The 17,383-nt window shown below is 42.0% G+C and overlaps 1 protein-coding gene across 1 annotated transcript; it reads left to right on the plus strand.

Moving 5' to 3' along the window:
- Window positions 1-1,003: 1,003 nt before the first annotated feature.
- On the plus strand, window positions 1,004-16,448 carry SMARCE1 (SWI/SNF related, matrix associated, actin dependent regulator of chromatin, subfamily e, member 1). The gene is made up of 11 exons (XM_026041371.1): window positions 1,004-1,071; window positions 1,837-1,887; window positions 2,406-2,449; window positions 5,008-5,112; window positions 7,285-7,365; window positions 8,500-8,631; window positions 10,190-10,361; window positions 12,502-12,674; window positions 13,261-13,362; window positions 13,856-14,066; window positions 14,865-16,448. The coding sequence occupies exons 2-11, from the start codon at window positions 1,881-1,883 to the stop codon at window positions 15,074-15,076; spliced, it is 1,239 nt and encodes a 412-aa protein (XP_025897156.1). The 5' UTR covers window positions 1,004-1,071; window positions 1,837-1,880; the 3' UTR covers window positions 15,077-16,448.
- Window positions 16,449-17,383: the final 935 nt, after the last annotated feature.

Here is a 17,383-nt window from a genome sequence, read left to right on the forward strand (position 1 = left end):
CAAGATTTTCATCTCATTAGCCACACTGCCGCACCTCAGCTCCCAACCTTTTTATTTTGAATTCAGGCACCTCAACAATTTTCAGTGCACAAAACCATCACATGTGGGACACTGATGTTTGAACGTGCTCCTGTTCCTCTGACGTTCAGAACTGCTTGTAAATCAAAGCTTGTACACGCAAGCTTTTCACCTCCATATACAACGCTTCTTTTCCGCTCGCATTTCCACAGTAACCTGTTCCAGATTATTTCGGAGCTCCATGCCTTGTCTAACTCACAGTCTTTGACAATTCTGCCAAGTACTTCAGCTTCTCTGCCCAGTTTAGTCCAAAACCTGCACAGATTTGGAACTGTTTCTCAGGGCCCGCGGCATCAGCCTTCCCCATGCACATGCCCGTGCTGCAGGGCACTCCTCTGTGCCTCCCCTCACGGGAAAACGCCTCAGTTTTCCTCACGGTATCCCGAGGGAGGGCGGACGTCGGGCCAGGCCCCGCGCCCGCTCCCTCTCCTCACAGCGTCGCTGCCCGAGGCGGCGCCAACGGTCGCGCCCTCCTCGTGCTCTGCCTGGGCATTCCGAACGGCAGATTCGCCGCACAGAGACCACGTGCTACAACCAGCCGCTCCCTCCTCGTCACCGACCGCCCCGGAGCCGTTAACGAAAACCCGGGCGGGGGCTGCCAAGCCTCGGCGGGAAGTACGTGGGTGCCGGTGTGGAAAGTGCGGAGGGAAACGCGCAGGTAGGCGGGCGGCGCCCCGCATCTCCCTCCGGCAGCGGGCGGAGGCCGCGCCTGCGCACAGCTCCCGGAGCGGCCCTTACCCGCCGCGTGCCGCAGATTCGCCACGGCGCGCCGGGGCCTCCTTCCTTCCCGGCGGAGTTTGGAGGTTCGCGCCCGGTGGGGACCCCGCGGTGGAAGGGGCGACCCCGGCGACGCCTCCAGCGGAACTCGAGCGGCCGCCGCCGCCGGCGTGCGGTGCGGGAGCTGCGTGTGGAAAGTGCGGCGGCGCAGGCGCGGCCCGCGCTGCCGCCCCAGCGCTGTGGGGAACAAAGGGAGCGCGGCCGGGCCCGGAGCCGGTGAGTCGGGACGGCGGCGGCGCCGGGGCTCGGCGGGCCCAGCCGGGGGGGTTCGCCCGGCCCGGCCCCACCGCCGCCCCGGCACGGGGACAGCTGCGGGGGGAGGGAGCGGGGTTGTGGGGGGAGGCGGCGGGACCAGCCCGGCCCCCCCGGTACCGGGCGCTGGGGGGGATCGGAGCGAGCGCGGGGCGCGGGCAGCGCTTCCCTCGCGGGGACGAGGCGGCAGCGGCCGCGCTCCCTCGGCGGCAGCGGCGCCTCCGCCCCGCCAAGCTCCGCGAGCGTTTTGGGGTGAAAAACTGGGAAAATAAGAACACGAGGCGCGAAGCTCCGCGCGCGGCCTACGCTGAACAGGGGCCGCTGCCGCCGCGACCCGGTCGCTTCCGCCGGTGCGGCGGTTTCTGCTCCCCTTCACAGCACAGAAACGCGTACCGAGGCCCTGTGTGCGTGAAGTCCCGGTTCCTGAAGCAGGCCATGTAAAACAGTGATAAATGTCATCCTCAGTTCCGAGGGTAAAGTGTTGCTCCTGAAGCCCTGGTTATTCCTGACCGTGGAGATAAGACATGTCTCTGCAGCACAGCTCTTTAAGGACAGATCCCTTGGAAAGCACACATGCTTTGAAAGAGCATCCTTTAGTTCCCAAGAAACCTTGTTTTGTCTTTATTCCAAAACTTTTTTTTTTCCTTAAGTTGTTAATGATAACAATTGAAGCTTCAGAGATTTGGGAAAGCTAGATATTAAATAGCATGATATTCTCTTGTTTTTCAGAATTACAAATATAATGTCAGGTGGCTGAAAATTTGACTGTCAAAATGTCAAGTAAGTTTTTTTCAAATTTTTCTTCTTAAATCTGATGAACTAAAGATCTGATTTAGCAGAAACTACCTGTGAGATAAGTTTATTATTCCTTGTGTAAAGAGGAGTGATAAGAAGCGTAGTCATTTCTGAACAAACTCTTGGGCTTAAATCTTGCTGGTGATGATTTCTGACCTCTCAAGTGTGACCAGAACTTGCCCTCTTCCTGTTTGTCTCTGAGCGTGCTGTAAAATAGGAATCACTACTTCTTGTGTCCAAATCTTGGTTTTCATAGAAAATTCAAACATCAGAGTTAATCCTAAATACTTTTTGCTCTATGCTTTTGTTTACTTTCTTTTAAAAATGCATTTAAATGCATTTTATAGTCTTTAATTTTATGCCTAAATAAAAGGCTAAATAAGGGGAAACTTTTGAATGCAGGTTCTCTCTTTTCCTCTAAATCTTTGAGCAGTCTGGATGCCTTTAGGAATTCTTTTGCATTTTCAAGAAAAATGTTTCTGCTTGCATTTGTCTTTCAACAGAAAGGCCATCTTATGCTCCGCCTCCTACCCCAGCTCCCGCAACCGTAAGTATAGAGATTTTTCTCCTTAACACAGATCTGGTGATGCAGCCTTTAATAACCTCCCACAGCAATAACACTGAAGGTGCATCAGCTTCCTGCACTGGCAACATAAACTAACTGTGTTTCGTTGGTAACGTGATATGCCTTGTTTAAATCCATCTTAACAGTTTTTTAAAGCAAATTGTGAGTGTGTGTGCGTGTATATATCTATATAATATATATATAAAAGAGCAAACTGATACACACTTAAGTCTGAAATTTCATACCCAGCTTTTACCAAACCATGGGCAAATACTGTGTGTCTTGGTGTTTCTTTTCTACCTACCTACCTGACTTTCAGTAGAATGTAATAACAGGCACACTTTGGAGCAGAATAACCAAACACAGTGCAAATCTTATTCAAACTTTTTGAAATCGCTGGTATTTTGGATTCTGCATGAGAAGTATTTTACTCCGTTTTGGAAAGATACTTTACAGAAACACAAAACATGGCCTTGAATCACGTTCAGTGTGGTCAGGAGGAAAGCACCTGAAAGCAAAGATATCTGTTCTGTAGCATTTGCTCTCCTTTAATGTCAATGCAGTAATCCTCAAATGCAAGACAGGAGATGGTTGCACTAATTTTCTGTGCAAAAGATGCTGGTGAAATGCTTGATGAAAGAGAATTTGAAAGCTTTGATCCAGGTATCGGAGATGAAATGTGCAGGATGGAATCTAGATGAAATATGCTCCTTCACATTCATTGTGCCAGACTGCATTATATGCTATATTGTATAAGCAGAATGTTCTTAAAAACGTGTGAAAATAAAAAAAAATACTACTTTTGGCCTAGTTTGAAAGTTTTCATTTTGTACACAATTCTATAGATTTTTGTGAATATTAGAAAAACTGATGGTTTCTGCTCTTACAACTGGATTCCTGCATCAAGAACCAGGCGAACACATAGAGCACATTGCTTCCCTTGGGACTGAGCATGGCTGCAGATGTTAAATGCAGTATATTGATATGGCCATTAATATTGAGTGGGGGTTTTTTTCCTCATTTTTAACCCGAGTCAGTACCCTTTAGAAGAGTACATGCAATTTCAGCTCTTCAACACGAGACATATTGCCTGTTTTATAAGGATCTTGTGCGCTCTATAAATTACTGCATACACAGTCCTTGACGGTCTGTGCTCTGTTAATGCAAGTCAAAAAAACAGCAGTGGACAGACTTTGCCTCCAGCTTCTGTGAATGCTCTAAGCTAAGCATGAACAGTCCCCTCTCACTGCAGTATTATATCTGTAGTAACAACTGTCTAATGTAATGATAGGTAATTCCCGTGTAATATTCACACCTGTCTTGCAGAAATAAAGAATTAAGCACACAGCCTGCAAAATGAAGAATTAAGCACACAAAGCTTGCAACGGTTGTCATCCACTTTTGTTGGAGATGTAATTCATTTTATTCCAAACCTGTTATGTAGTGGTAGTGAACTACAGGAAGACCACAGCTTGTTAAGTAGCAAGTGGGTATACCACGATCACGGGCACACAGGCCTTGTTAAGAGTTTGGCAATAAAACATGCATTTGAAGACTGGTTCTTAAAGAATAATTTTGTGCTTGTATGCCCAGCAATAAATAAACTATGTGTGTCCACATATGCTTGAGAACTTTGCAAGTGAATGGAGTTTAGTTTATAGGCTCTTCTTGCTCCCTGTTTTATCTGTGTAGGTGCCACAGTGGTTCTTCCGGTGTTCCTGAATGCGCTCATTGATTCTATTAATTAATTTATTTATTTTATTCTGGGAGGATGGTGGGGAAATGATCTGTAATGGATGCAGTGAGCAAATTATTTTGAAAGACTCTTGATCTATATGTTTCCTGTTAGGGCCAGAGTGCCTAATAAACATGAAACTCTATGTAATGGAATGTTAGGACCACTACAATCCGGATTTATATGTAGATGATGGGAGGGATTAGAAAGAATTAAGCTTTCTGTACAGTACTGCAGGTGAAAACAAACTGATCCAATTCAAGAGTCAATGAAGATTCAATGGATTCAATGAAGTAGTGATCTGATAAGATTAGCTTGTAGTTTCTAACCTATGGATTTTATTGCAGTGGTTCAACTCCGTCATTCAGCAATCTAGTTCATAACTGAATTACATCTCCTTGAATCATCATGTCCTCGGTTTTCTAATCTCATAGTTCCCTAAAATATTTAAATACTGCAGATCATCAAGAAAGCCTTCCGATATTGCTAGTGGTGCACAGATGGTGCTTTGCTTGAGAGATTCTTTCCTGTTGCTAGAATTAATGCTTGTTGGAAAGGCAGGGGGATGGAAATAAGGCTAGATGGAGATTTTCATTGGTTTCACTTGGCTAAAAACCCTGTTTCCTTGATAGGTTTATATTGGAGTAACTTTTACATATTAAGAAGATACCAACTGCTACACCTCATTTGCTTGTTTAAATTCTGATTGCTTTTGCATGTCATATTGCAGTTCACTTTCATTTCTGTGTTTTCCTCGTTTGAGCTCATTTCTCATTCGTGTTTTTGTCTCATTTGTTTCCATCAGCAAATGCCCAGCACACCAGGGTTTGTGGGATACAATCCATACAGCCATCTGGCCTACAACAACTACAGGCTGGGAGGGAACCCGGGCACCAACAGCCGGGTCACGGTAGGAGAATCAACTATTACATCATCCGGCAAACATCAGGAATTGACCAGAAATGGCTTTAGAGTTAGGTTCTTCTGCATCTTGGCTGCTGCCGCTTTTTATAAAACAAAAATTACTTCTGATTTTCCCCTTCCCCTCTTTCCCTTTCCCTGTGAAACCTTCTACAGGAAAATAGATTTCTGTTCAATAGGGAAAAAGTGTGACATGGAAGTGCGATAGGGAATCCGAAAAAGAAGGACTTTCCATGGTCTTCAGTGGCCACCAAGTACTTAGGGAGAAGATCTATAGTATGTGAGTCTAAATTATTCTTGAAGGGAGGGAACTACTAATTTTATTGAGGTTTATTAGCACAAAAAGAAGATACTTTCCAAACTGGTGAACGTCTGTAGTTACTGTGTCATATAACTGAGTCACGCAGGAGATGCAAGTCTTTATTCTGTACTCTGTGGGTATGAGGCAAATGAATGTTAAATCCATTTTTCAGGGTATAAATGAAGTGAGATGGACTCAAGTGATGAGAGAGAGGTAGCAGTTTCTTTCAAATACAGATAAAAGTTCTGAGCATCAGGTGTAGTCAGGAAAGGAAAACAACCTGTGGAAAGTGTAGCTTTTCAGTAACTAACACAATAAAATTAAGTAAATCCCTAAAACTTTTAAAACACAACCAAAAATAAAGCGGTCCTTTAAGTCTTATATTTTTAAGGGTTTTTTTTCATGTAAAACTTTCTCAAAACACTTCAATTTGGAATATAGCATAAAGAAAAACTAATAAGCAATCGATGGCATTTTTGATGCTCTAGTCATCCTTATGACTCTTCTGTAAACTTCCATAGAAGTTCATCTGGTTTATTAAAACGTTTACAGGAAAGACTTGTCCTGTACCAGCTGCAACATCGATATTTCTCTTTTGATAGAGAATAAATTAGGTGTTGTCTCAGAATTTTCATTGTTTCTGTATGTCATAAGCATATGCAGCCTTCTCTGCCATGCATATACCGCTATATGTATGGTGTCTTTAAATTCCTATTAATTTAAAAGCATTGAACAATTTCCGTTAATGTTTTCCAAATCCATCTGTGCGTGTATATATGTATACATTTTGGTAATGCATATACCTCATGTACATTATTTATATCTATATGCAATTCTGTATGCATTGTTTCATAGAGCTTCATAAATTCAGTAAAATGAAGTATCCAGAGGAAAAAATTGGAAGCTGAATACTGAACACTAGCTGCTTTGGCCAGATCCAAGTATTTGGTTAACCTATGGCCATAGTGTTGGAAAGTTTGAAACTTCTTTGTATTTTCATAAAAATGGTCCCACTTAATACAGTGGACATCCTCACACGTGTAAGTGCTTGAAGAACTGAGGTTTTCAGAAGCTGCAGTCGATGCCTTACGAAGCTGTGCTCTAAGGTGCTCTGTAGCTTGAGGGGACAGGAATGGGTGGATGCAGCCACTTCCCATCAGTAATGCTGACTAGTCAGTGCTCTTTCCTTTAGTGCAAGCCACATACTTGATGTACTAACCTAAAGGAAGATAAGAGCACATGGGGATATTCGGTCTAATTCGGACACTTGCAGGACAGCTTGGATACAAACAACACCCATATTGAGAGATCAGTTGCATAGTAACGTTTTCTTTTTATATTAAAGAGTTTAAAAATTCCAAAATATATTTCTATAACAAATGTATATGTGCTTATTTGAGCAAACATTTCTAAAATGTCTAGATAATATCATGCTCTTAAAAAAACTTTTTTCCTTATCTTCATTCCCCATCCCCAGAAGGCACATTAAATTTGTCAAAACAGGTACAATAACAGTTGCTCGTCAGAAGTGAGAAAAACAACATGCTGGGATTGACATTTCCACACCAATTTCTAAATTATGCCTTTCAGTTTTACAATATATAGCCCCTTTGGACATTTGTCTAGTAACTACTCTGTAAACTTAGACACATAAGGACAAATTTAGATTGGAAAGATATTACTCTGAGAACTGGTTGTAGTACCTGTTTGCAGTTCTGGTAATTATGGGGGGTGAATTTGTTTGTTATTTGTTTTTTTTTCCTGTTTAACTACACAAGAATGAGTGTATTCCAGAATTAGTGCATATGGAAGTTGTGCAGTGATCACATTAACGAATGGCTTTATTCGGTTCTTTTGTAGGCGTCCTCTGGTATTACCATTCCAAAGCCCCCCAAACCCCCAGATAAGCCTCTGATGCCCTACATGAGGTACAGCCGGAAGGTGGGTATACAGTGTCAAGCAAGTAATAATAAAAGCTAGTGTTTGTCTGTGCTAACAATTAATTAATCGCTATTATCTTAGTTTCAGCTTCTAAACTTTTACTTCTCACAGCCTGCACATTCTTTTAAGTGAATTTTAAAGTACAGATGCATTGCCCTTCAGAATAATGGCAGCAGTAATCTGTTCATGCAGTTGCCAATTTCCTGGGGGGAAAAAAATTCTCTAAAATGATAATTTACTACCACTGTCTGGTGACAAGGATCCACCCTGCCACATTCAGAAGTTCCTGTGACTTATGACAGAACTTTTTATAAAGAGAAAGTATTCCTTGCAGTAAACTGGGCTTGGTACAGTGCTGTAGCTGGACTGAAGAGTAGCAATGAGTGGACTTTGCATGTTCTCCTTCACCAACCTAGCCTGTGGCAACGTTTGCTTCGCTATTCTGTGAACCGTTTGACAGAAAGTAGGAGAGAGAGACTCGTGGGGAGCACGAAATCTGATTGGGCTTGGGGAGGGCATTTGAACCTGCCTGCAGCGGGTGAGCCAGAAGGAAATTCTTCCACTCCTGGTAAAGTATCTTTACCAGCATGTCTGTCTTAGGCCAAAAAGTCAACAACAAAAAAAGGCAAGTGGCGTTCTAATCTCTCACAGCAAGAAATAACACTGGCAGCTCGCTCCTTTTGTTTTTCTCCCTATAAAGTTAGAAACGTTTTTGGTGGAGTCAGAACTTGTTGGAACTCAAATTGATCAGCAAGACTGAAAAATATTTTGAAATGTTACATTCAGATCTGAAAAGCTCAGTGCTCTTTATCATAACCTACTGCTGGATGTGCTTACTCAGTAGCATTTTTTTTCCCAGAGATGCAGCGATGTGCATTTGAGAAGAGAATTGAGAGGGTTAAAGGCACAATTCTCATGAAACCAAAGCCATTTCAGCAGTTGCCCGTTTCCGTAGATGGCCTCCTACTGACCTTCTGCCCCAGAAAATAATAGAGATAGTTTAGCCAGACTCACTCCTAACTTATTCCTGTTTTTTCATGGTGGTTCCAGAAAGAACACTGAGATGACAATATAAAATGTTTAATTTGGAAGTATTTAGATATCATTAGTAAAGCTCCAGCTGTTTCTGTTAAGGTCTGGGACCAAGTGAAGGCGTCCAATCCTGATTTGAAGTTATGGGAAATTGGCAAGATTATTGGAGGAATGTGGCGAGATCTCACTGATGAAGAGAAGCAAGAGTATTTGAATGAATATGAAGCTGAAAAGGTAAATGGAAGAAATCTGGGATGTTTATTACAGCTGATTCTTCTAGGAACTGGTCTGAGAAGAAAAATTCATCTTACCCATGCAGTGATATATATGAGGCATTCACGAGACCCCCCTATATGTAACTTAAATGGAAATATGCCCTGACACGTCTTTTAAACTTTTTTTTTTAATAACTGTACATCAACTGTGACTGGTCAGTTTTTAGACCTAATTCAAAATGAAGTATTTATAATTGTGTCAATTTAAACTGTTTAATGAATGGATTTGATTGTACAACATCAGTGTTGAAAAGATTGTCTCAACACCAAAATCCTCTTTCAAAACTGGTGCTCTGCAACTACTACTTTTGAGTCATGAACGTGTTCATAAAAGACTTCCAGTCACGTAGGAGTTCATTCCTAAGGTATAATCTGGTATAACTTCATGTTGTGGCATAGAGTATCCTTTCTTGATAGGAAAAAGATAGCCTTTTTTTAGGGCTTTCTTCCATTTGATTTGTTTTTATTGATCTTCATGACAAAAGATGACAGCTACATCTTGTCTAGGTTGGTAAGTGTTGAGGACTTTTACAAGACTGTTATTGCATCAGCTTTCCTAAGCCACAGAGAGTTACTTGTCCACTTGCTTTGTTGTGCTTAAATGGTAGGCATCTGAGGTTGTGCAGAACCTGATCTGAGGAGCTTAGAGCTCTTTAAGTCACTAGAAAAGTGCTTCAAAACTGGATGCTCTTTTAGTTGAAAGAAAAAAAAATCAAGGATTTATACTTTTTAACTTGGTAACAATGCTTAGATTGTAAGCTCCTTGGGGCAGGGGCCGTCTTGATTATATTTTTGCATTCTTGAGGTAGAAGGATTCCAATTATTAAGAAAAAAATAAAGAAAACACCTTTAGGTACTTGTAACAGTATTGTAGAATACATCTTGCTTTTCATTGGGAACACCTCAAATCACAATATCAAATCTAGACTAGGGAAAAAATTAAAGCAAGATTAATTTGAAAGAGAAAATATTTCAAAGAAGGTGAAAATAGTGATGCAGTCCTGCTACACAAACAGTAGTCTGGCTGCAGCATTCTGTATCATCCCAGTGCAGGGATGGATCAAAGAACTCAAAAACATAAATTACTTGCAAAACTGGTTCATGTATTGGATTCAGGGAAAGAAATCATAATCAAAGATTTAGTTAGAACTCCAAAGAAGTATTGAGAATGATCAAATAAGCAAAATGAGTTGCCTTCAAGCAGTTTTTCAGATCATAAGTACCTTGCTCTACAGTGTTTAATTTTATTCTTTAATGTCAATAACAAGGTTATCATAAGACTTCTTGGGGATTACAACTGAAGCATATCTAAAAGCTCAATCAGTGTTTTTAAAATATGAGTGTCGATTTAGCCCTAATATCTAAAACTGGAAGAAGCCATTTGCGCAAAGTAATTCTGTATGAGCCAGAGGCTTCAGAATAAGTTTCCTTGTATAACTACTCGTTGAGTTGCACCTAATTCTGTCAAGCCTGGAATTGTCCAATGGTGCCATCAACCCCTATTGGTCACGTTTCAGATAGAGTACAATGAGTCCATGAAGGCCTACCATAACTCCCCGGCATACCTGGCCTACATAAATGCCAAAAGTCGTGCTGAGGCCGCGCTGGAAGAAGAAAGCCGCCAGCGGCAGTCGCGCATGGAGAAAGGTGAACCCTACATGAGCATCCAGCCCGCAGAGGATCCGGACGGTAAGCAGAATGGAATTTGTTTGCACGTCCAGTGAGCCATAGGATCATCATAGGATCAACGGGATAAAGAAACAGATGCCACACACAGGAAACGATCAGGATAACCTCAGTGCTTAATATGCCCCGCTTTCTATTTTATTTAGTATTTAAACTTTTTTCTTGTGATCTCCTTTTACCTTGTGCTGCTACCACCTTTGTTGTATTCCCAAAAATTAAGAGGACAAGCAAATGATAGAACTTCTAGCCTTAACTGTGTATGAAATACCGCTTATAACTCAAAAGAAACCAGCCTATTCAGAACTGCATAATGGTTTTAATATATAAACTGCAAAATGCCTAGATGCGTGCTTTAATCCAGCTAGAGTGCAATTTTGTGCTTTATTACCACATGCACATGATTCTGACACTCAAGCAGAGTCCTGACAGGATCAAAAGGACCTGAACGTTAAACGTGTTCAACAACTTGCGTCATTCAAAATTGTTTAGAAAAGAAGTTATTCTTGCTATTGACAAGTTGATGAGAAAATCCCTGAAGTTTATTTGACTTTAAGGAAATACACTCCACCCTTTGCTAGAAGTTAGACTCCTAGAAGTTAACTTCTGCTTTTAAATTTATGGTAAATGGCTGATCAAATAAACACTTGTTAAAACCTGAGGGTAAAAAATGTACTCAGGCAGTTACACCCTTCCCGACACCCCCTTTTTTTCTGTTGGTAAAAACATACCCTTTTTTAGGGTCATACCCTAAAAACATACAGCACTTTTCCCAGTGTGAGGTAACTGCAGAGTTTCTGCACATGTATGTGGTGCTTCCATAAGCTGTCATTTTGGGACTTCCAAACCCATTCTGCTTTACCTGCTCAAATTAACTCGGGCAGAAAAAACTACACTAAGTCACATCTGTTCATATCTGGGATGAAACAGCGAATTCTTTTCTGTGACACAAATGTTGGTTTTGTCCTAGCCTGCATGTCACTAGGATTAAGAAACTTAGTGTAAAAGAAGACTTTTTGAGAAGACAGTAATAGAACACTATTAGCGAGAGTAATTTGCTTAATACTTGTCTCTTGCAAATCTACTGTCTTCCCACTCTTTGTTCTCTTTTCCCTTTTAAAATTGGATACTCCAATGGGAAATTGGCCGTAACATGAAAAATACTAGGTAACTAATGAAAATGCCCTTTTTCTGGTAGCATTTTCCAGCACGTTGTATTAGGTTTCTGCTTTAGAATTTATGAATAGCGGAAGAATAATCTCCATTAGGAAAACTTCATGTAAAATAAACTCTACTTTTGGACTTTCCTACATGACAACATTCTGGAAGGCAATCCATGCCTTTTAACTAACTGATTTAATTAGTGAAATGTGAATTATACTCAGGGGAGTGTTGTCTTAAGTTTGTGTCCTCGCCAATCCTTAATGCTAATTAATCACTCTGCTTTTAATTCATGCTTCTTAGTTTGACTTGAATCTTTTGAGTCTGCTTTGTAGACAAGATCTTGGTACCAAAACTGCAGTGTGTGTTTGGTTTGTTATGTTAAAACGCTTACCTGCTCTCCTCGAACAAACAGAACGTCGCAGCTTAGGAAGACTTCCCTCTCTTCTGTAGGGTAGAAGCTTTTGAGAGCTGCTAGATATGGGGAAGCAAATTTTACAGTTTTAGATGTTATTTTGTTCTGTTTTGTAGCATGAAACTGAATTTTACTTCTAAAATGAGTTCCTAGTACTATTCATAATACAACAGGACAATGTTAATTAGTTAAATAATTTAACATGTCTTTTATCCCCAATTTAGCTTATAAGGAGACCAGCACTTTACCTATGTTCATCTGCATTTTTCTCCCAAAGTATATTTTTTTTACCTCAAAACCTGTTCTTTAGAGGGAGGGGGAAAAAATGTACCAAGAATATATTTTTTTTTTAACCAAAAAGAGAGTTAGAATGATATTCTAACATAATTATAAATTACCTGTGATGATTAGGCATATGTCTTACTACTACAGGCTTTCATTTCCCTCCAATTTAAAAGAAAAGCCTTTTTGATCTGGTGTACAAAGCTTATTTACAGAGGAATGGCTCTTAAGACTTCAGCTGTTGGTTTTGTGGAATTAAAGCAAATGCATTTAAACCTTCTGTTTCAGATTATGATGATGGGTTTTCTATGAAGCACACAGCTACAGCTCGTTTTCAAAGAAACCATCGTCTCATCAGTGAGATCCTGAGTGAAAGCGTGGTGCCCGATGTGCGCTCCGTTGTCACTACGGCGAGAATGCAAGTTCTTAAACGTCAGGTTCAATCTTTAATGGTTCATCAGGTAAAGATAAATGATACAAAACCAGCTAAACATCACGATGTTAGGCTGTACTCCAAGTCTCCTGTCATTTGATCATCTACATGACTGTTCTTGTTGCGTGTCAGTGTCAGTTCTGCACGCTCTGGGCTTGCTTGGGAGTGCCAGGATGTGAGATTTTGCCCTCTGCGCTTTTTGTTATCCCTGCAAATTAGGCTTTTTAAGTTAATCAGTCTTTTTATGTTAAGAGAATGTGTTTGAAGTGTCGGGCACATATATCTATGGGGAGTGTAGTAGAAAACACAGCACAGAGCTTGCACACTGAGGATAGTGGACTGTTGACCTGAAGTACCTCCTGCCTTTCATTTATAATACCCAGCCATCAGGAGTTGCTGCATAAACACATTTATTATTCAGGCTTTGTTAAATTTTACATGAACTTCTTAGTGATTAGGTATTAGTTCAAAGAAAACATTTTGGCGTGAGGATGTTTAACATATTACATGGGTCCATTTTAAAGTGCTGGTTTAGACATGTTTAAATGCAACAGTAAACTCTCTCCAGTGCTTGAGCTGACGCATGCTAAGCTGCTTACCAATTTCGTTTCCAGCGTAAACTGGAAGCTGAGCTTCTGCAAATCGAAGAGCGTCACCAAGAGAAGAAGAGGAAGTTCTTGGAAAGCACAGAATCCTTTAACAACGAGCTCAAAAGGGTACAACTCTTGCACTTCTCTCCACGTACTCTTAGGAACCTGTAGTTACCGGTATTTAGATGTACTCTGTCCCACTTGTGTTTAGTTCTTTTAGAATATTCACAGCTAAATGAAAGGCCATGTCCTAAATTGCATGAAGTGTGGGGGTGTCGGAAAGCATCGTGCCACGCTCCACCAGTAGTGGTTGTTTTGGGACAGTCCAATGTCAGAGCTTTCGGCCTTTGCTATTTGAGTTCTGTCGAGAGCCATACAAGAAAGTCACCTAAAGCCATCACAGAGAACGTCCTGCTCTGTCCTTGTCTCCATTCAAAAATAATAATACTACTACTAATAATGGACTAATAATAATAATGCTTGAGTTCCTGGAGCTCCTTATGTTAACCTTGTCAAATCGAAAGGATTGTGCTGCATGTAGAATGACTGAACTTACAACTGGGTTTTCATGTTTTTCAGTGTAACTTGGATAGTAATTTTGTTTTGTTTTTATTGCTAGCTCTGCAGTTTGAAGGTTGAAGTGGATATGGAAAAAATCGCAGCTGAAATTGCTCAAGCTGAGGAACAGGCTCGCAAGAGGCAGGAGGAAAGGGAGAAAGAAGCAGCCGAGCAAGCTGAGCGCAGTCAAAATAATGTAGCAGCTGAGGAAGAACAGGCAGCTAGCAAGATGGAGGAGAAGAAAGAAGAGGAGAACACTCCCATGGAGACAGGTAACTGCACGTGAAGATCAGCTTCAGAAGCTTCAGAGGATCAACATTTTATCAGTGGAGCCTCACCCTAGGCAAGAGGAGTGTCCTGCATTCTTGCTGTCCATGGCAAGAAAGGCTTATTCAGCAGGATGTTAAGAACAGTTAACTTCATTTTGGTGAACACAGGTGTTTGCTTTCTTCTCATTAAATTGTTCCCTTATAAAAGGGGAGAGGAAAGGATATCACAAGGCCTGTATGTAATGCTTAGTACATGGTGTACCCAGGAAAAAAAAAAAAGGCTTGATTTCTGAACCTTTTCTACATCTAATTCACTTTTGAGCCATCATTTAGATTGGGATTATTTTCATGAAGAGCTCTGCTGTTGATGTCGAGCGAGGATGATGCACTTCTTTCCATGTCTCTCTCATAAAATGATTTTCAAACTTCTTTATAGGTGTTCACTACAGGGACATTAGAAAAAAAATAATGTATTTAGGAGTGGCCCCCTGTCATAGCAGCATGAGCCTGAGGCAGAGCGTGCTGAGGAATCTGATTCTAGTGTTTCTGGTTTAAGGGGGCACGTTGCTTTCTCGGGGCTCTACTTAGTGTGTTTGAGGAAGACATGGCAGGACGATGCAGACATGCCAGGCACTTGGTGGTTTGCAGAGCAGTGCCTGTTACAGCACACTCTAAAAGGCAGGAATAATTGCTGTGAAGTAGCTAGAAGTGGTACAGATGTCTCTTCTTCCTCAATTCCCATTGGAAAATCTAAATAAATGTACTGGTATGTAAATAACATGGAAAAATATCTTCTTACAGAAGAGCCTCATCCAGAAGAGAGTTCAGAAAACCAGCAGAACGGTGAAGAAGGAACATCCACCCCCGAGGACAAGGAGAGTGGCCAAGAAGGGGTCGATAGCACTGCAGAGGAGGGGACCAGTGATAGCAACACTGGTTCAGAGAGCAACAGTGCGACCGTTGAGGAGCCTCCTGCAGACCCTATCACTGAGGATAGCGAGAAGAAAGAATAAATACTGACTCATTTCATGTGTCTCTTTTTAATGAAGTATTGTTTTGAGTTCAAAATGTGCTGTATGGCTTTTGTACCCTCCTGCCTGTATCATTTATCACCAAAGGATACTGGCTTTTATTAATGTGTCAGATATCAGCATAGTAGTTTAAAAGGGTCAATTAGGGGCAAAGTATGTCTTAAAAAAGAAAACATCTCATTCTTAAACACAGCCCCGCAGTAGGGAGAGATGTTATTTGAGATTTCTTCCTCTCAAAAGATTTGTGTTGGTTTTTGTCTTTACATTAGAAATCAGGCTGGTTTCTAGTTTCATGATCTCAGTGAAAATGTCTTTTCTTCGGGGCCTGTTTTGTTCCTCTGTAGCTGCTGTGAGATGTACACACGTTACTGTGTGTGCGGCGACTCAACAGTGTCGTCCAGGCTTAGCTTTACTGATGGCCTGATGTGCTCCCTACGTCTCCGAAGCCCGGCCCGTCGCACTGGCTGATACAGGGGAACATTTGCACCTAGAGATGCGTTTGACACGGGACAACTGAAGAACATTCTGCTTATAGTACCTGCTTTCCAGTTAGGTGAGGACGTCACTAATGCATCGTTTAGTTGGCATTAGTATTGAGCAAGGCCACATTACCACTTTACATCTGGGTAGAATCAAGAGCATTTCCTTGGTTCAACACCAAGACACAGCAGTGGCGGGTGTGTGATGGCTGCTGGTTCAGTTCTTCCCCGTTAGGATGTCTGCTGCCGCTGCCCCGCTCGCTCCTCGGAAAGCTTTTGGTACACGGGCAGTGCTCCTGGATGAGGCTGAGGCCCTTGCTTCCAGTCTGGCTTTCTCTTCTGTGCACTAGTTGCTTTAGAGCTAAGGAAGTTTGCTCATCCTCTGCACACAACGTCTCAGGAGGTGCCTTTCCAAGCCAAGAGCAGTCCCCTTGAAATAACCTGACTGCATTAGGTCTTAGGGTTTGGGTTTTTTCGTATGTCTTTTCAAGAGTCAATGCTTCTCTTAACGTTTAACTCTTATTTCCAGCGCAATCTCATGGTATGACCTCAGCCAAAGATACAGCAAAATACAAAGGAGGAGAGTGTTGAAACATGTTCTTTTATCTGTTGAGCTCACGCTGATGAAGTCAGTACAAACAGCGAAGAAAAAAAATAGTGGTTTTGCTTGCCATAACCTTTCAAAACTTCTGGCAATGCTACAGAAGTACTGAAAAGGCCACGTTGTACCCTGTATAAACACAAGCCCTATCTGAAGAAAAAAATGCTCTGATTACAAAAGCAGATACAAGCCGTTTCATGACTCCAACTGTAAAAGAACACGATGCATATGCTTCAATTATCTAGTATGTTTTTACTGAATAGTGGGTATATCAGATGGTAATGTTTTTTAAAACCCTTTTGGTCTTTTTTTAAATGGACTAAAAATAATAAAATCCAAAATGTGTGGGTTTTTTTAAAGTTACCGTAGTCTGATTGTTGTCTTTGAAGATAGTGACACATTCCTCAGCCTTCCCTAAGGCTGAGGAGAAAAACAGTACATGGAATTCATTATCAAAATATGTTGAATGCAAAAAGTTATGCTCCTTTATATTTCCCAGCAAGCTGTTATTAAAGCAGGCACTACAGCTTGCTTGTTGAGGTGATAAAAGGGAATGCATGCGTAGCCAGTTACAAATTAATTCCTACGGATAAAGTTATGGCTTTCTAAAATATGCAAATCTAAAGTCACTGTTTTCTGCCAAGGATTGTTTTGAGATCCCAGCGGCAGAAAATACAAAGCACAGCTGAAAACTGCAAAAGAAGTCAATGCTGGAGTTCCCTTTAACAAGCCTTTGTGATTACACAAAGACCATTTTCTGCTTGAAGCTATTGTGCAACTGCTTTTATCCGTGCAACAGCTTTGGTGTTTGAAGGCCCTGTGTGTTTTTCATCTGCTACCCATTAAGGTGTGTGTAAATGGCAGTAACTCCCGGCACAGAGGGGTGCTGTGCCCAGGGGAGGGGGGGCCCCTTCAGCGGGAAGCAGCTTTCCCAGCACATGAAAAGCCCCCAGCAGCTGCCCAGCAGACAGTGTGTGAGCCCTGGGCAATGCCCGGGGCCTGGCAGAGGTTCAGGGCTCCCTTGCAGGGGGTGCCCGCCAGGTGTGTGAGCGCTGGGGACAACGGGACCCCAAAGGGACCAAGGCGGGAGCTGCGCTGGGCCCAGAGCTGCTGCCTGGGGACTCCCCGGTGTGAGAAGTGCAGGGAACTAGAGGGGAGCGTGAGGAACTGAGGGGAGTCCACATGGACAAGGCAGAGCTCAGGGAGGGC

Source organism: Nothoprocta perdicaria, unplaced genomic scaffold (assembly GCF_003342845.1).
Source record: "Nothoprocta perdicaria isolate Ctin4 unplaced genomic scaffold, notPer1 scaffold_283, whole genome shotgun sequence".
Classification (NCBI taxonomy): Eukaryota; Metazoa; Chordata; class Aves; order Tinamiformes; family Tinamidae; genus Nothoprocta; species Nothoprocta perdicaria.